General features: G+C 33.2%; 1 protein-coding gene across 11 annotated transcripts in view; it reads right to left on the bottom strand.

The window, feature by feature from the left end:
- The window catches only part of ATP8B4 (ATPase phospholipid transporting 8B4 (putative)), a 437330-nt gene that overhangs the window by 170249 nt on the left and 245807 nt on the right, over positions 1–21274 (bottom strand). For all 11 annotated transcript variants that reach the window (XM_074234707.1, XM_074234704.1, XM_074234702.1 and 8 more), the window contains one exon: positions 13397–13469. In XM_074234707.1, coding sequence (XP_074090808.1) covers positions 13397–13469 — 73 coding nt within the window. Of the gene's footprint in view, positions 1–13396; positions 13470–21274 lie in introns of those variants that run through there.

The following is a 21274-nucleotide window of genomic DNA, read 5'->3' as shown; positions in this document are numbered from 1 at the left end:
CACTGGGCAAAGGCAGGGAGATGGAAGATGGAATGAACTATACAAGGAACAGAAAGAAGTTCAATTTGGTAGGACCATGTATAAATCAGAAATGAGGACATAAAAATCAAAAATCAAAAATAAACCTAGAGTGGCAGCCAGGTGGTGCAATGGATAGAGCACCGGCCCTGGAGTCAGGAGGACCTAAGTTCAAATCCAGCCTCAGACACTTAATATTTACCTAGCTGTGTGACCTTGGGCAAGTCACTTATCACCATTGCCTTACAAATAAATAAAATAAACCTAAAAAAAGAAATTTCTAAAATAACAACTTAGCAAGTTCTTTCAGTACAAGCCAACCTCTTTCTGAATGCATTTTCTCTAAATAATTTTAGGACTTAAATCCTTAGTTCAAGACTTGCCTCTGATGACATAAGAAAGTCATTTAACTTCTCTGACAATAAAATGAGAATAATAACCAGCCCCTAGCTATTATAATATTCAGATGAGATCTATAAAATACTTTATACATTCTAAAGTACTACATAAATATCAATAATTATAATGATGACCATTATTATCAATTTGATTTACATTTAGATTTTTTGTTGGTTTTTTTCTGGAGCTAAAAAGCCTTTAAAACATTGCTGAGTTTAGTGTTATATCCACACAGATGCTTCAAAATGTCTTGAAAGTAAAAATAAAAGTAGGTGGAATTGAACAGACACTGGTTGGGTGTTTTGGAAGGAATTTCTAATTGCTTCAAAATTAGTTAATGGTACTTGTTTACATCTTTGCCAGTGTGAGAGTATGAATCTTTTTATGTTAAATATGTCTTTGTTTTACAGGAAACAGTCATGTAATTAATAAATAGTAATGAAATAAATAAATGTAAATATATGATTTTCATTGAATATTGAATACCTTTCTACTCTCCAATTTGGAAAACTCTACATATGAACTAAATCTAAACTTTAAGTGATTTTCCCCCAGAGAATAGGAGAAAAAAATAGTCTGAACCCCTCGCTCCCTTGAGACTGAACTCTGGAGGTTCCATCAATCAGATATCCATTAGCTCTTAAATTGAGAAAGGAAGAGGGCAAGTAACTTACACCTCTCCTAAGCCCAGTAGCAAGTCAGCGTATTGATTCATTTAGATTCAACTTCAGTCAAATTGAAAAGGTAGTGTGGTACATAAGGCCAGAGGACTTGAGTTCAAATTCCAACTATCTCACATTTTGGACAAGTGTTTACTCTGAGTCTCAGTTTCTCCAGCATCAAAATAAGGGCTGGGAAGGAAGATTGAGATAGATGAACTCTAAGGGTCCTCTCTGCTCTAAATCTATAATCTTATGAAATTCATCTAATCACGCTTTCAACAAGTGTTTTCTGAGAGGCTTCAATGGTCTTGAGATACTATGGCAAATACAAAGATAAAGAAACAGTCTATCAATTTTCCTCACTTGCAAATTTCCCTCTGTGCTTACTGGTTAGTAAGAGAGTTAATTGGTCACTAAGACTTCCTAGCTGTCATCATCCAAATAAACTGTCCTATATTTAGATGGAGGCAGTCTGAGCATTCAAATTTTGTCTTCCTGATTTATGGTAATCATGTTCCTAAGCTCCAAAACTCAAAAACTCCTCTAATTTTGGATAGCCAATATCAAGCCGCAAAAGTAACTCTGCCCAAATACATTAACCACCTATGCAGTTCCCAAAGATTTACATCTAGTGTGGTTAAAAAGTAGCCTTTAAGGAGGTTTCCATGAAAAAGAAAAATAAGCTACCAGATAACATTCTCCAAATCAGAACTGAAGGAAGTGGAACTACGGACATCACTGGTGGTGTCAAATTCAAATAGAAATTGATCTCTGAAGGTCACATATGACCTAGAAAACCACAAATTAATATCATTTTGTATTTTGTTAAATCTTTCCCAATTACATTTTAATCTAGTTGGGGGCACAACTGGGATTTTGGTGGGCAATAAGTCTGATACCTCTGGAGTATGTCACTACTTTCAGTGAACAAAAATCAACCTCAAAAGAATTTTTGTTGGTGCTATATAGAAGGTTGGAAAGGTTTCAAATAACCTTTCCAACCTTCTATATAGCACCATATATATATATATATATATATATATATATATATATATATATAGCACAATATATATATATATATAGCACTAGATAGCACACTTAGCAAAATTCAGAGAGTTTCATCATCAGTAGTCTGACCATTTGATGATAAATTCTTTGGTAATGATAACCCATTAAACAAAGAAAATCCTATGTGGTCCCTTTCCACTTCTACAATAATAAGAAAGATTGGGAAGAAGGATAGGAAGTAACATACAAAAAAATATCACATAGTTTTCGAGCTATCTGTAAATATTTACTTAATTGTTGATATTATTCAAGTTGAAATCCTAATCCAATGACAAAGGAGGAATTGAGTTATATCAATCTTAACATTCTCCTTATAAGACAAACCAGAATAAAAATAAATCAGACTTAAGTGGGGAAATGGCTTGCAGGTTTTCCTCATAGAGACAAATAAAAGAATTAGCAGTTTTATTGTGCATCTTAAGGCAACAAGAAAGACTTTCATGGGACATTCAGTCACTTCATATTGATGTGTTCATAGCAAGCATTTTTAAAAGGATTATCATTAAAATAATTGCAGTTTATATTAAACTAACATCTGTTGTTTCAAAGGATAAGTAGAGAAAATGTGAAAATTAATAACTAATAAATATTTTGGTTTTTTACATCTCTATATAAAATGTTTATCAAAATGACCTATATATTCATTGATGCATCCTTAATAAGAGTATTAGAATAGAAGAGACAAGCTTTTGCAAAGGGCATTCCAGAATAGACCATCATTGTACAACTGAATGAAAGATGTAGAGAACCAATGTTCTATTTTTTCCTTATTTTTTAAATTAACATAGATCTATTTTCTCTCTATGCACTCTCCTTCCCCCCACACTGAAAAACAAAACAAAAAGCAAAACTACCACTAACCAATATGCAGAATCAAGCAAAACTAATTCTCACAATGGCCAAGTCCAAAAATTTATGTCTCAATCTGCATTCTGAATGTATCACCTCTCCTTTTAAGTCCTTTGGAATTATGATCTGGTCACTGAGTTGATAAGTGCTCTTAACCCTTTCAAAATGATCTGTCCTTTAAAAAAATGTTATACTGGTTCTGCTCATTTCATTCTACATAAGTTCATGTAAATCTTCCCAAAGTTCTCTAAAACCTCCTTCATCATTTCCACAATAGCACTTCATCTAAATACTATAATTTTTTCAGCTAAATCTCCAAAAATTTTTTAAATATGTCATTTAACTTTTTCTTTGATCTTACTAGGACATAAATCTAATAGTGATATTGATGGATCAATGAGTAAGCACTATTTAACTCTTTGGACATGATCCAAAAATTACTTTCCAGAATGAGTGGATCAGTTCACAGATCCATAAAGAGTGTTTTAATTTATCCTTGCACGGTCTTTCTAGAATTTCTCTTATTGGTCAGTTTTGCAAATCTGGTATGTGAAAGGTAGAATCGCAAAAAAATAATTTATATTTCTCTAATAATTAGTGTTTTAGAGCATTTTTTCACATCACCATTGATAGTTTGAACTTCTTACTTAGCAAAGTGCCTAATCATTTCCTTTAATGATTTAGCAATCAGGGAATGGCTCTTATTCTTATGAATGTGAATCAGTTCCATCTTGAAAATGAAATCTTATCAGAGAATTTTGCTGCAAAGGTTTTCCCCCATCTATCTGTTTCCCTTCTAGTTTTAGTTGTAGTCATGTTGCTTGTAAAAAAACTTTTTAAATCTAATATCATCAATATTCTTGACTTATTTCCTATGATCCTTGCTATCTTTTGTTTGGTCATAAACTCTTCCCTTTACCATAAAATTGAAAGATTTTTTTTCTTTTTTATGTAGTGCCTACTATGAATGGGTACTAATATGCTTTTTTTTACAAATATTATCTTTGTTTGATCCTCACAATAATCCTATGAGATAAATGCAATCATCCTTCCAATTGTATAATTGAAGAAACTGAAGCAAAAGGAGTTAAGTAACTGTCCCAGGGTCACCCAGTTAGGAAATGTCTGAGGTCAGATTTGAGTTCAGGTCTCCCTTAGGTAGGCTTAGCAGTCATCCACTGCACCACAAAGCAAAGATATATATATATATATACACACATATATAATATAGGTTGGCACACAGAGATGTTGGTTTATAATTAGTTTTGCTTTCTAGTTTTCTGTAGATAAAAATGACCCATTGTCCTTAATTACAATAAAATTATCCACTTTAAAAACTCTTTGTCAAAAAGGTTTCATCCAAGAATGTGTCAAAATTATACAAGATTCTTTAAAAAGTTATAATAACAGAGATAACCTTATTTGAGTACTATCTGATCATTAATATCAAACAAAGGACAAAACAGAGAGATGTGTGCTTACTACTTTCATGGAAGAGATTCAGTGCAGATTACAAATCAAAGAAAGACTCCCTATAAGTGAAAAAGACATCCAGATGCTCCCATTTGGAGATGGCATTTTGCTGATTGAATCAAACCCAAGAACATTGCAGAAACCCCTAAATGAGTTCTATAATTACTCAAAGGAAAATAGCCTAACTAACCACAAAAGGGGGAGGAGTACATAAAGAATATATATTATCCAGAGTGACTTTTTTTATACAGACAGATGGGCAGCTTCTAGTTTGTCCAACATTAGATTATATATAGATTATAAATGCCATAGCATTAAAAAAAAGTCTCTGTGTTTTAGCAACTTAATTTTCCAAGTATTGGATGAATTTTAGTGTTTTTGATTTACTTAAATAGAACTATTAATATCACTGGCACACCCTTGAAGAAGTGTCTGTTTTACTGTAAACTTAAAGAGTTCCCTCCAAATTAAACAAATAGTCACCTCCCTTCATTTAATCAATGATAAATTAGAGGATGATTCTTTTGAATAAAGAACTCTTACCCTTTTCCTCTAAGGATTTCTTGCTCAATCTAATGGAAACTGAACAGATAACTCCCTTAATTAAACAAAAAATATTTCCATTCTGGGTTCTGTTATCATAAACAAGATTATATTTCTTAGTTTCAGAGAATTAAGATCACTTGTCTGAACTAGATTACTGCTCAAGATTAAGTCTTTGATTCAAATGAATCCAAAGAACTTTATGGACTAGGGCATTACTTGCTTGTAATTTTATTAAGTACAGATAAGATTTTTCATTCAGGTGAGACCAAGGACTTTAGCATCAAATCTTATGAAAACATTATTTGTTAATATTTCAGAAAACTAAGTGCTATAGTTTGAGTACCTGAGTTCAAATTCTGCCACAGAACTTTAACACTTAATAGTTGTGTGATCTTAGGCAAACCACTTAACCCTAACTGCCTCACATCCAGGACCATCTCTAGTCATCCTGATTCATATCTGGCCACTGGACCCATATAGTTCTGGAAGAGAAAGTGATAATACTTAATAAGAGTATTAAAATAGAAGAGACAAGCTTTTGCAAAGGGCATTCCAGAACAGACTATCATTGCACAACTGAATGAAAAATGTAGAAAACCAATGTTCTATTTTTTCCTCAGCATCCCCTCACTCAAATCCAATTCACATGCTTGTCATGCCATCATCTCTCTGATGTCATGGTCTTCTTCAAGAAAGAAGGACAAACATTATCATGTGTGAACATACACAAAATATTTTCATACTAGAGAGAGGAAAAAGATGCAGAAACAGAGAACATCTTGGATAATCACTAGCAATGAACAATAAGGTGAGCCTGGAACTGAATTTCAGTGGACTGAATAGTCTAGGAAATGATTAAGTTCTTTCAATAACCCTAAGCTTCTCCTTGAATCAATCCATTTTAAATAACAATATTTTTGACTGATATTATTTGGTTGAATTCTAACACACCTTAGATTCTAAAGAATACAAATGGGAGATCACATAAAGGGCAATGGAGTTGTAACTTAAATTTATCCAACTTCAATATATATATATATATTGAACTTGGATAAGTTTAATCTTTTTTGTCTTTTGTTTCGGGGTTAAGTGACTTGCCCAAAGTCACACAGCTAAGCAATTATTATGTGTTTGAGTCAAATTTGAACTCAGGTCCTCCTGAATCCAGGATTCAGTGCCATCTACAAAAAAATTATGAAGAAGAAGCAGTATAAAGAATGTCTACCCTACACATACACATACAAACATACATACACACAAAATCAAACAAAAGAATGGACTGGTCACCTGGTGGGAGGGAGGGAGAAATTGAAAGGCTCTCAATTTATGACATATCCTCTGGTGGTGAACTTTTAGGAATCCATAGACAAGAGGAAGAGATAGAAAGAGAAATTCTATTTAGCATAACTATAGACAATATTAAATACTTGGGAATCTACCTCCTAAGACAAAGCCAGAAACCAGGCACAATTATAAAGCACTTCCCATCCAAAGTCAGAGCTAAATAATTGGAAAAATATCAAATGTTCATGGTTAGGTTGGATTAATAAAATAAAAATGATAATTCTACCCAAATAAAATTACTTATTCAGTTCCATGTCAATAAATAACTATTTTACGGAGCTAGAAAAAATAGTATCAAAATTCATCTGGAGCAAAAAAAGGGCAAGAATAGCAAGGGAACTGATGAAAAAAATGTAAAGGAAGATGGCCTAGTTCTGCCAAATCTAAAACTGTACTAAAGTGACAGTCATCAAAACTGCCTGGTACTGGTAAGAAATAGAGTAACGGATCAGTGCATTAGGATAGGTAGTAAATAACTACAGCAATCTACAGTTTGACAAAACCCAAAGACATCAGCCTCTGAGATAAGAACTCACCAATTTTTGGGAAAGCTGGAAAATAGTATAGCAAAAGCTAGGCATAGATCTACATCTCATACCCTATACCAAAATAAGGTCAAAATGGGTACAGGATTTAGATATAAAGAGAGACACCATAAATAAATTAATAGACCAAAAAGTACTATATCTATCTGATCTATGGAAAGGGGATAAATTTATGACCAAACAAGAATTAGAACTGCAAAATGAATGATTTTTACTATAACAAATTAAAAAGTTTTTACACTAATTAAAACAATGCTGCCAAAATTATAAGGAAAGCAGAAAGCTGGGAAACAATCTTCACAACTAGGAGTTCTGATAAAGGTCTCATTTCTAAAATAGAGAACTGAATCAAATTGATAAGGTCACAAGTCAACCCCCAATTGATAAGTGATCAAAGGATATGAACAGTTAGTTCACAAATTCAGAAATTAAAATTATATATAATCATATGAAAGAATGCTCCAAATCATTATTGATTAGAGAAATGCAAATTAAAACAAAAATGAGGGGGGGGGGCAGCTAGGTGACTCAGTGGCTAGAGCACTGATCATAGACTAAGGAATACCTGAGTTCAAATCTGGCCTCAGACACTTAATAATAGCCTAGCTGTGTGACCTTAACCCCAATGCCTTAAATAAAAAATTTAAAAAAACAAGATATCATCTCACACCTATCAGATTGGCTAAGATGAGAAAAAGGGAAAATGATCAATGTTGGAGAGGTTGTGGGAAGATTGGGACATTGATGCATTGTTAGTGGAGTTGTGAATAGATCTAATCCATATGGAACTATACCCAAAGAGCAATGAACAGTTTAGTTCATTCTCTTTGACACAGAAATTCCAATTCTAGGCCTATATCCAGAAGAAATCATAAAAAAATGGGAAAAGTCCCACATGTTCCAAAATATATAAAACAGTTCTATTTTAGTGGCAGAAAATTGGAAATTGAGGGAATGCCCATCAATTGGAGAATGGCTAAACAATTTATGATACATGAATATTATGGAATACTATTGTTCTATAAGAAACCATAAATGGTTGCATTCAAGAAGCATGGATTGAGTTACAAGATCTGATGCTGATCAAAAGGAGCAGAACCAAAAGAACAATATACACATTACCTACAACATTGTGAGATAATCAACCTTGATGGAAGCAGCTTCTCTCAGCAGTTCAGAGAGCTAGGGCAACTGTATTAGACTGGCTATGGACAATGTTATCCCCAATCCAGAGGAAGAAAAAAAAAACTTTAGAAGCTGATGAACGCTTTATAAAAATTATGTATCTCTTTCCCCTAATCCTAATTCCTCTTACTGAAAAATGACTAATCTGTAAATATGTTTATCAAAAATGTTTATATAATGTTAACCTGACTTTGCTTCTGAGGGGAGGGGGCTGATAAGAGAGGTTGGATGAAACTTTTGTAACTTGGGGGCAGCTAGATGGAGCAGTGGATAGAGCACCAGCCTTGGAGTCAGGAGTAGCTGGGTTCAAATCCGACCTCAGACACTTAATAATTACCTAGCCATGTGGCCTTGGGCAAGCCACTTAACCCCATTGCCTTGAAAAAAAATCTAAAAAAAAATTCTATAACTTAAAAATAGACATACATATGGCTGAATGCTGAAAAAACTTCCATAACATGTATTTGTAAAAATACAATATCAATAAAAAATGAATATACAGATAAGATTTGCCAAAAAGCAAGCATAGATATATTATAACCTGCATCATTAAAGTAAAAAATCCATAAATCCATTTGCATATTGAACAATGCCTCAATTGTCCAGAGCTATCATAAAAAATAAGGCTAACCAGATAAGTCAATTTTCTTTATAACTACAGTTTAAGTCATTTTTGTCTTTATATCATCAGCAATTAGTACATGTAATAAATTCTTGTTGATTAACAAATCAATTGGGCAGCACAATAGATGGAGTGCCAGACTTGGAGTAAGGAAATCTCATCTTCCTGAGTTCAAATCTGTCCTCAGAAACTTACTAGCTGTGTGACCTTGGACAAGTCAGTTAAACACAGTTTGCCTCACTTTCCTCAACATAAAATGAATGGGAGGAAAAAAAAAATGCAAAGAAGTCCAAAACAAAATAATTTACTAAGTTCTTTAGGCACTTTTTTAAAGCCTATTGCATACTATCCTAAAAAATAGCTGGTTATTTGCTTTTTCACATACAGCAGATTAGAAACAGCAAATTAGTGTGGATGGGGGAAATTTCTACAAATAGGCACATGGATAGAAGCAAGAAATTATAGCTGAATTTTGGTGAAGTTGTGAAATTATCCAACTTTTTTGGAGAGCAATTTGGAATTACGACCAGTAATACCACTATTAGGTAGGTGTATACAAAAAGAGATCATGAAAAGGGGTAAAAACTCACATGTAAAAATATTCATAGCAGCTCTTTTTGTGACGGCAAAGGATTGGAAATTGAGGGAATGTCCATCAGTTGAGGAATGACTGAACAAATTGTTGTATATGAATGTGATGGGACACTATTGTTCTATAAGAAATCATGAAGGATGGGACTTCAAAAGAACCTGGAAAGACTTACATAAACTGATGCTAAGTGAAATGAGCAGAACCAGAAAAACATTATGCACACTAACAACATTAGGTGATGATCAACTGTGATGGGCTTGTTCATTTTAGCAGAACAATAATCAAAGACAATTCTAAAAGACTTATGATGAAAAATACCATCCATATATCCAAAGAACAAAATGTGGAGTTTAAATGTAGAACAAAGTTTACTGACTTCAATTTTTAAAAGTTGTCTTATGTATAATGCCATTTTTCTCTCTAATTATTTTTTCTTCTGTTAGGATTTCACAACATGATTAATATGGATCTATGCTTAGCATAATTACATGTGTAGAGTCTATATCAGATTTCTTTCTATCAAGGGAAGGGGGAAGGGAAGGAAGGGAGGGAGAAAAATGTAAAACTCAAGAAACCTTGTAAAAAAAACTTGGTGAGTAAATTACAGCTGAAAACCTGACAGTAAGAGAGGAGGAAACTTGTGAAATTTTAAAACAAAGCAAAACCTGCAGTCTACAGCCTCTTAGTTTTAGGGGCAAACAGTCTTATGCAGGCATTTCTAGAGATTCTGAAGATCTATAATATATTGGAAGCACTGAATTTGGAGTTGGGAAAAGTTTAGATTTAAATTTCTCCTCTTACACTTTGTAGTTGTATGATCATGCATACTGTCACCTAGTCTTTTGGAGCTTCAGTTTCCTCATCTGTAAAATGTGGGAAATAATACTCAAAGGGCTGTTTGGGGATTAAATAAGATAATTTACATGAAGGATTTTAAAATCTTAAAAGCATTAAATCAATGCTTCCTGTTTTTATTATTCCTGAATATCATTGTATTATGAAACTAATTGAAGGTTGTAATACTAATCATTAGTTATCAAGGGAGATTAAATTTATTTTGTAAATTTAATACCAGAAGAGAGCATAGAAATATGGCAAGATTTACATTTCAAAGGTTTTTATAAAAGAAAGTTTTAAGACTTAAAGCAGTAAAATGTTCGATTTGTTTAGTTGTTTCAGTTATATTCAATTATTTGTGACCTCTTTGGGGGTTTTCTTGGCAAAGATACTAGAGTAGTTTGCCATTTCCTTTTCCAGTTAATTTAATAGATGAGGAAACTAAGGCAAACTTTAAATGACTCACCCAGGGTTATCCAGTTACATGTGTCTAAGGCCAGATTTGAATTCAGAATGATGTCTTCTTGAAGTCAAGACTGTCACTCTACCCTGACATCCAAGACTATCACTACCCATCTAGTACCCCCCAGTAAATTATCAACTCTATGATAACTATTTGGTTCCTCCAAAGCCTTTTTGTTTATTTCCTCCTTCTCAGTTGTGTCCCAAGTAGCTGAAGTCGACATTATCTGACTTCTCGATAAGTAGAATGTTATATTTTTCCTTCAAAATATATAAGTATCCTATAAATAAATTCTTTCAGAGATTATATAGAAAAATCAAATACACATGAACTGTATAGTGAAAAGGGTAAGATTTTCCTTAAAATGAATATTATCATTCTTAAGTGTTTTTTTAACCATCCCTCAGGCCTGGGTTTTGTGTTGTTTCTTTTTTTTTTTTTTTTTTTGGTAGGAAAAACATTTTTGAAAGTACAATAGGAAATAAATTTTTACAACATGTTATAAAGGAAAAAATAAAGAATGACACCAAAGAAATTTTTGAAAAATATAAACTAATCACATGATAAGAGCAAGGGAGTCAATGGATGGAAATCAGTGGAGAATCCCCTGGTATTTCTTGTGATATTAAGAGATAATGAAAAAAAGATCATTCCCCTGTCTCAAATGATATGAAAGAGAATGGCCCAAGTTGGCAGGAGCAGATGGGCTTGTGATATAGGTCACAGACTGGATGTCCCATGTGGATAAGATCCCAGCTGCATTTGAATCATTTGAGTATTTTACATGTAGTTAAATGAATATGAGATGCTAGATTTTCAATCTCTTAACTGTATTCTTTATTTTTCAGTTTTCAAATTGACCTCCAGGGAAATGGATTTGGGGAAACGGATATTTCCATTTTCTTGAGTCAAGTTTTCCTGATATAAATGTTAGTAAGTTTCTAGGTTGATAGGAAATTGTACATTTAAGCTTCAAGAGTTATTTATTGTTTAGTCATTTTTCAGTCAAGTCCAATTCCCCATTTGAACTCCATTACTTAGCAGAGAACTATAGAGATTTGTCATTTTCTTCTCTAGCTCATGTGACAGATGGAAGAAAACTGAGGCAAACAGGTCCAAGTGACTTGCTCAGGGTTATATAGCTAGTAACTCTTTAACTCCAGGTCAAACACTCTATCCAGTGTGTTACCTAGCTGCCTTCACTTGCCCTATGTGGCAAATATATTAATTTTTAGTTAGCATTCTTTATACAAATAAGGGAATGATCTAGGATTTGATTCTGTGAGGCATTCCCAAGGTAAGACTCTCTTCACAACAGTAATCAACATAGGTTAGCAAATAAACTCTCATTTCATTGTATAAGGCATCTACAGGTTAAGTGACTTGCCCCAGGACACTGCTAATGTCGGTGGTAATATTTGAACTCAGGGCTTCCTGATTCCAAATCCAGCATTCTGTACCCTATGTTGTGCATCTATAGGAGGCTATTATTTCAATATTAATATTTATAAATTATAATCAATACTTATTAATTACCTTAAATTAAACAAAGCCTGAGCTGAAGCTTGCCTTAAACAAGGCAAGACTGCAGATTAATATTATAACCAGAATATTGGGGTTGGTAATTAAAATATTTGAAAATAAATTGATTTGAAGTACCCATCTTTTTTCACTTACAGGTTCCCCTAAGGACTTCTACTAGGCAGTGGTTTGTTGACCTAGTTTGAGTTACTATGTTATATATGAGAGAAACAGTGATAGAGAGCTGGTGTCTATTCAGGATCATCTTGTTTCAAATACACCCTCTTGACAGATCCTATCTATGTGATCTGCTAAAATCACTTAATCTCTTAGGGTTCTAGAAAACTCTTTAAGGCTCCAAATTACATTTCTAGCTTGTCCATTGTTAGAGAAAGTTTCTCAGAGTTACTAACACAAATAAAATCATAGGTTAGTTTTAAAAGTCAGTAATATTCATTTTTAAGTATATATAATTCAAAATTTTTCCTTAAATAAAATTAATATTTCTTTAATGACTCTAAATTAATAACTTTACAAATAAAATATTTAAATCTTAAGGAAATATATAATAGCATTTTACTTATCAAGAAGTCAGGTAATGTCAACTTCAGTTATTTGGGACAAAACTGAGGAGGAAATAAACAAAAAAGTTTTGGAGGAGCCAAAAAAGCTATCATAGAGTTGATAATTTACTGGTAGATATAAGGTGGCCCCATGAATAGAGTGACATACTTTGAAGTCAGGAAGACATCTTTCTGAATTCAAATATGACTTTAGACACTTACTAAGACTGTTATCTCATTGATGTGGACAGTTTAAAGGAGTTAAGACACTTGACTTGGAGTTATCGAGAGCTCAAGATTCAAATTCCACTTCAGACAAATAGTAGCTATGTAACTAGGATTAGACTTTATGGATTCAAAGATCCCTTCTAACTCTAATCTATGAGCCTTCCTATGGCATCCATTTATGTCTGGCTGGCTGTGCTCCTCTTATTCTATGTACTCCCATAAGTTTGCCACAGGAAATACAAAGAATGTGTTAAAACATTCTTCATTTTCTTTGAACACAAGGATGCCAAAAGAACATTTAGGTTGTCTATCTTCCCTTTCTCTTGCCATGTGACCAGCCTGCCTTCTTTTTCTATCACATACTTCAGTTCATATTCCATAAATATATATCACAAATATGTATATATATTTATATAGAGAGAGATACACTATTTTACTTTTCTGAAAAACATGATGAAATAAAAGGATATTAATTACTCACAGCAACAAACTGGTTATTTTCTAGTTTAATGATGTCTCCAGGCTTCACATTCATCCATTTTTCACTCTGCAATCTATGGATAAACATAAAATCAATGGTTATTTTTTTCAAGAACCTTGGACAGTAGGAGACTTGTAGTCTTATGTCATATACTAATAATACAGCATCAAGTTACAAAAGAACAAATCCAAGAGATGGTTTCCCAGTTAAAAAAAAACAGTTTTCAGCTTCATAACATAAGTTATGACAACACATTGATTAGCATTTATATTGCATTATTAAGCTTGATAAGAACTCTAAAATAATGAACAAAAAATTTCATCCTTTAAAATTATTTTCAAGACCCTCTAATCTAAAGATATCAATTCCATTATTATAGAAGATACTTAACCAGAGGAAATAAAACCTAGAAAAGTATAGAAACATCAAGGAAAAGAAAAGGAAAACAAGTGAATTTTCTTTTCAGATGAGTAACCCTGTGAAAGGAAATCAGTATGATACAGTGAGTGACTTTAGAACACTGCACTTAATGAACTTGAAAGAGTTATATTCAACTTCTAAATACATATTCACTCCCTTCCTCAAATAAACCCCGGTAACTCCCTTTAACCTCTAGGGTCAAATACAAAATGTTCTCCTTGGTATTTAAAGCTTTTCATCACCTTGTCTCCTCAAACTTTCTAGTCTTCTTATACCTTACTCTCTGATCCATAATCTTTGATCCCATTACACTGAGTCCTGGCTAAACAAAATACTCTTTGGAAAGGTTTAATGAATATCCCACATGTCTGGGATGCACTCCTTCCTCATTTCTACCTTCTGACTTCCCTGACTTCCTTCAAGTCTCACCTAAAATCTTATTTTCTGTTGTGCAGTTGTTCAGTCATTTTTCAGTAGCACTTGACTCTTCATGACCCCATTTAGGGATTTCTTGGCAGAGATTCTGGAGGACTTTGCCATTCCCTTCTCCAAATCATTTTACAGATGAGGAAAATAAGGCAAGCAGGATTTAATAACTTGCCCAGAGTCAAACAGCTATTAATGTCTCAAGCCAAATTTGAATTCCCAAAGATGAATCTTCCTGACTCCAGAGCTGGAACTCTATTCACTGCATCACATAGCTGCTCCCATTTTCTATAGTAAGTCTTTCTCAATCCCTCTTAATTCCAGTGCCTTTCTTATCTTATTTCCTTTTTATCCTACTTAAAATTTGTTGTATATATGGGTTGGTTGTTGTTTCCCTCTTTAGATTTTGAGCCCCTTGAGGACAACTGCTTCTTTTTGCATCCCCTAGAGTTTAACACAGGTTTGACAACTAGTGGGCACTTAATAGATGTTTATTGATTATTATTTACTAAATTTATCTATTCAATTCAACAAACATTTATTAAATACCTACTTAGTACTAAGTATGCAGTGTTAGGTTTTAGGATTCAAAAACAAAAAGAAAACAGCCTTACTCTCATGGAACTTAAACAAAAACACTGATTAGCTATGTAACCATGATAAAAATCACTTCATAATTTGCCCTGCCCCTGTTCTTCAGCTGTAAAACAGGGATATTAATACTCTCACTATATCCTGAAGCAAGAGGTTTTTGCAATGATCCGATGATAATAAGGTATGTGGAAAAGTGCTTTCAGCACATTAAATGAAAGAACTTTAAAAATGAGTTATTGTCTACTTAAAGACCTAAGTGGATCTGTGATCTCCTACAGAATTCAGATGAAAATCCATCCATGCCTGCCTGAACAGATATTATCATTGAATCAATGAATATCATAAGGTTATAAGTCTAGCTGGAAGGGATCTTGGAGATCAATTTGTCCAACCCTTTCAAGGTCAAGATACACTATGTGTTTTTGCCCTATATCACACATGTAGGGGCCAAAGTAGAACTTAAACTCAGACCAAGACCTTTTGCTTTTTTTCATTATACTAAACTGCTGGTAGCTCTTGCTCATCAATTAATAGGTGTGTCAAAAGTAAGTTGTAAAATAAGAATTATAAAAACAAATTCAAACTGTATATGAAATTAGTTATTAAGACTTTAGAAAGCATGCAGGTATTAAAAGCAGATTTGTATTGATATCTTTTGTTTTTATATCATTGAACTTAGATCACCCCTGGATCCTTGAATTTTTTTCAAAAGAAATAAAAGGGAAAAGATCTCATGAAAATTATTCAATACATCCTTAAACCCTAATATTTGCAGAGTTCCACACTTTGGACCAACATATCTCTTTCCCCTTTCACATTCCTACAAAGGAATAGAAAAAGGCATCTTTCTCATATTCTTTGAGATCAAACTTATTCTTTATAATTTCTCAATATCCATTTCCAATGGTCTTGTGGTAAAGGTTTTTTTCCATTTACATTGTATATTTTGTTTCTATGATTCCACTTCACCTTGCATCAGTTTATGTAAGTATTTTCATGCTTCTCTATTTTCATCAGATTCGTTGTTTCTTACCATATAATATTCTATTATGTTCATGAACAATAGTCTAGACATTCCTTGGCTGATGAACATCTACTTTGTTTCCAGGTTTTTATTACCACAAAAATATAAGGTATATGAAGCCTTTCTTTTTGTCATTGACCTGTTTGGTACATATTCCTAGCAGTGGGATCTTTGGATTCATGGGTATGAGCATTTTAGTCACTTTCTTTCCAAAATTTCAATTTGGAGAGCATCCACTTTTCAAATAATGGAGTTTGCCAATTTAGGGTGAGATCCCTTTATACACAAGTTGAACAAGCATTAGATGAAAGCTGAATTTTTTATACTATTAATAAAAAAGAGACAAGCAGCTCAAAATTGGGAACCAAATGACTACTCTGTTCTGTAGTACGTAGTTATCATGAAACTATGTTTTCCCCTAGCTAGATTTAAAAGCATTGATGATGAAATCTGAAGAATTCCAATCTGCAGAAGACCCCTAGACAATATAGGCAGAACTCCCCAAAGCCAAGAGGGTATATGCAAAGACAAGCTACCTGAAGCAAAATATCTTGTTTCTAATTACCCCTGAAATTCTCTGAAACATAAACTGTCTTTGCTTTCTCATTTGAAAAGCTGTCCATGCCAATGTAATTCCAAGTCAAGGAGTATAGCGTGAGATGAGTAGAGTCCACTCTTCTCAACAAGTTAAGGTAGGCAGGTTGATTTCACTGCTGAACTTTTTAAAAAAAATAACCTCATTGACTTGCTTTATAGGCTGGAAAACTGTTTTAAATATTTATACAACTGTGAAATATGCCCCACACTATCAGCCTGCTGGGTCATTTGGCTTAAATGCCAAAAGAGTTTTTCTTTAATATGGCTCCAAGTACATGTTGTTCTGGAAAGTTTTCAATTGTAGCATTTTCATCTGAAGCCAAAATTTGAGTATTCCAGTGCCATACTTGGCTGTATTTTATCTTACTTGAAGGGCAAAGGGAGAACTTAAGAGTTTACATTTATCCCTACAGGTATTATCAGGGAGTATTGAGTTATTTCCGGAGGGAATTACTCTGCTGTCACTTTTATAGCATTTCTTAAATACATCTGTAAAATGAAGCAACTATGGAAATGATAGAAAAAGAAACTTTTTATTAGAAGTAAGTGTACAGCTCCTGAATTATCCTAGCATTGCAGGAACAAATCTTTATTGTGTCCTGAACCCCTTTGGCAATCTGGAGAAGTCTATGAATCTCTTCTCAGAATAATGTTGTTTTATTTTAAGTCACAATTTAAGGAAATGCTAAATTTCAATTAGAGTTTAATAAAAATAAAGGTGTCATTTTTTCTCCAAATCTACACATTCCTTGAAATCTAAACTCATACTTCTTGGGCATCATGGACCCCAGGAGCACCACTGAGACCTAAATAGAACATTAGCTTCCATTTGAGAGCTTTTTGTATTTTATCTAAAACAATTTAATCCTTCTCTCAAGAAATCAGAGAAGAGTATATCTTGCTACTACCACCATGTAGAAAAGCAAAGAAATAGGAGGATTCTGAAACATCCCTCTGCAGATTTTAGAATACTCAATATATCTCTTTCAATTCTCTAGTAATTTGGAACTAGTTGTTCTCTAGTAAGTTGGGACTTATAACTCCCAACTATAGGTATATAATGGCAGAATGGAATTTTTGACTATCAATAATGTGGCTAATAAAAAACACCAGAGATTGTTATACAATGTTAAGTCTACATAAGACTCTGGACAGTTTTTGTTGCAGTAGTTATAACTAACTCAATATCAATCATAAGTTAATCAACAAGTATTTATTAAGCACATACAATATTTCATGCACCAAGAAAAGCACTGGAGATACAAAGCATTATAATAATAAAAACAAAAATAAAAATAATAATGGCCAGTATTTATATGACCCTGCAATATGTTGAGCACTATACTAGACACTGGAAACACAGAAAACAATCACTGCTCTGGAGGGAGACTACAAGTAATTAATGAACTATACATAGCATGAATTCAAAGTTAATAAATAAATTCATACTATAAATATATAGATAATATAAACATTTAATGCAGAAATATATCTACATTATACAAAGTAATTAAATGCAAGGTAATTTGTGAGGAAGGGCACTAGCAAGTAGGAAGATCAAGAAAGGTTTCATGTATAATGGTACCTGGGCTGCTTCTTGAAGGAAGAGGGGGCTCTACAAGGTGGAAGTGAGGAGAAAGAATATTTCAGGCATGGTAGAAAGGTTCAATGACAGGAAATGAAGTGTCAGGATTAAGGACCAGAGAGAGACTTGGTTACAGAGTAAAAGGGGGAAGACAGGTTTCACAAAGTGGACTTCTATGGATATTAACCATAAGCTAAGCATTTCAAATCTCCTTATCAATGACTTGAATGAGGACCCAAAAAACAATCTTTTTGGTCACTGAATTAAAGACCAAACTTTCTAGGCTGACATATAACTTGTGGAAATGGACATGAATCTTAACCAATCAAAGAAATTTAAAGGAAGAGAAGGAAAGATTGTCTAGAAAAAATAGAAAAATAGCTTTTTAAAAATGTAAAAATTCTAGTCCTGGGATTTCAATGGTTTTGAGTTCCCAATGAAGAAACTCATTCCATCAAATCAGATTAGCAAATAATTTTAGAGTTTCTTGAAGCATTGAAAGGTTAAGTGACTTGTCCCTAGTGACATACCTAGAAAATGTTCACCAGATTTGGACCCTAACCCTTACTGACACCAAGGTAGAACCTCTATGTACCATGTGCAGTGCCTCTGATAGTACATATTGAGTAAGTAAATACAATACATAGATAAGGTATCTATGAATAAATAGAACAAAAACTCATCTTGACATTATAATAGAACATGAACTGAAGACAAACTCCATGACTTACTGGTCAATGTCATACTGTAATAATTATAATAGCATTTATATAGCATTTAAAGTTAGCAAAGCATTTAAAACTATTATCTCATTTTTGTCCTCACAATAATCACATAGTGCTTTTATTATCCCCATTTTACATATAAGAATCCTGAAGCAAATACAGATTAAGGCACGTTGCCCTAGTAAATTTCTGAGAATAGGTGTGAACCCAGGATTTTCCCGACTACAAGTCCAGTATTCTACTCACTTGCTACCTAAGTGTCTGTAGTATTTACTCATAAACTAGAAATATTTTTGAGATACAGACTGAGACAAAAAGAGGAAAGGGAGAGTTTTCATGTGCATAGATACAAAGGGCATTATTGTCTTACCAAATAATTATCATTATATTTTCAGTGAGAGGCAGCACAGAATAATGGATATGGGCTAGGAAAACTAAAATTAAAATTCGTTAAAACTCAATCTCCACCATCTACTGGCCATGTGACCCTAGGTAGGTAAATTCATGACCACTCATGCTCTAAGTAACAGAAAAGGCCTGCAGAGATAGAAATTCTTTCATCCAAGAGTTATCTCTCAATAAAATCAGAGATCCAATCCTGCCCTTATATTATTTGCATGGCACTTCAAATATATCTTGTCATGTACCCTAACATTGAGAGATATAGCTCCAAAAACATTCAAACTTACTAGTCAAGAATAAAAATTAGTTGGAATATTTTCTTTAAAAAAATCAAATCAAATAAATCTGCAGTGCCCTCTGGCAGTTCTAAGAAGGCAAAAATAAAATAAAAATAATAAGAGATAAATTACTTTGAAGTCCTTCTTACAAGTATTTCTTTACTAACTCTAAGATTTTAGTAAGCATAAAGATTAGATTTCATCATCAGAATGAAAACAAGGGAAATAGAAACTTTTTGGCTCCATATGTAATACATTTGTTCTTGGGCCAAATATTTGAAGCAATCTTCCTCAGTCTATGAAGATGAAACCACACCACCGTGATACTCAATGACCAACTGACTTGAGCAGATCTATAAGTTACCACCCTCCTGCATTCACTTTTACCTCTGCTATCTTTCTCATATTCTTCTCTTCCTGAAAATAGGTTTGAGTAAAACAAAGGGAGTTCTTTATGTAAATGTTCTAATTGCTAATTAATACATCCGTCATAGCATAAGAAAATTCTTAGACATTAGTGATACAATTTTGTTTATTATTGTTATGGGTTTGGTTATTGGATGATTGTTTCAGGCCTAAGGTAGCATCCTTTTAAAGGGTCAAGTTTCATAAAAATTAATCCATTGAAAGGACAAACCTGCAAATCTTCCTCTAGGCAAAGAACAGTGAATTCTAGGACAAAACCCATAAAATTTAAACTTTTAAGATGCTGTAAACATGAATTTTTAACTGCCAGATAATGGCAACTGGAATTATTTTAAAACACACACACACACACACACACACACACACACACACAGACACTTCAGCTGCCCTCTCAGAACAAGAAGACATCTAACTTTTGAGTGATGAAAATAATAGATAGTAAACACACCTAGTTTCTTGTAAATTGGTTTAAACCCTCTTGGGCATGAAACATAAAATATTAAGGGCTACAGGTTTTCTTTTAAATCAGTCCAAGAAAATTAAGTTAGCATGTTCAAAAGTTTCATACCATTCCCAGTGAAATGGAATTAAAGAAACACCCACAAAGAGGTAAGTTACTACAGAGGCAGAAATAGGGATACCTTAGAGAGGGATACCAAGTATATTATCTAAGTTGAAAGAATTGGGGGGGGGGGTCTTATTCTGTCATCTTGAATTCCTTACCATTCTATTCTTATATCCTCACCAGTTCTTTGCACTGGAGGAAAGAGATTCTCCTGAAAAGGTAAAGTTGGTCAAAAGACAATTTATTAAGCCTTTAATATGAATTAGACCTTTAATATGAATTAGGCATTTTGCTAAGAAATGAACAGAAAGACAAAAACAGTCCCTACCATGAAAAATCTCAGATTCTAATAGGGGAGATGTTAAGCAAATAAATAGATATATAGAAAAATTAGGCAAAGTAAATGAAAATAATCTGTAAGGGGGGGCACTTATGGGAACTGCCTCATAGTAAGAAACACGAGGAAAAGACTCCTCCATCAGAGAGTAGAATTTGACCTATCTTGAAGGAAGCCAGAAGAAATAAAAGGAAGAAATGAAGAGAACAAAGTATTCTATCATGGTAGATGCCCAGTGCTAAGGCACAAAGAAGGAAAACCTAATGTCTAGTTCAAGGAAATACAATTAGGCCAATGTGTCAACACTTTGGAGTGCATAGATGGAAGAAAAATATAAATATATAAATCATGAAAAGAAGGAAGGGGTCATGAAGTATTTAAAGTCTACCAAATAGAGGACTTTATATTTGATCTTAGAGCTAAGAAAGAGAATAAGGATCATCAAGTAATTGGAAAAATAATATCAATATGTCTAAACATGTGTATAAATATATACATA

The sequence above is a fragment of the Macrotis lagotis genome, chromosome 4, assembly GCF_037893015.1.
Source record: "Macrotis lagotis isolate mMagLag1 chromosome 4, bilby.v1.9.chrom.fasta, whole genome shotgun sequence".
Taxonomy (NCBI): Eukaryota; Metazoa; Chordata; class Mammalia; order Peramelemorphia; family Peramelidae; genus Macrotis; species Macrotis lagotis.
The sequence above is the reverse complement of the archived record's forward strand: the minus strand, read 5'-3'. Positions and strand labels throughout refer to the sequence as shown.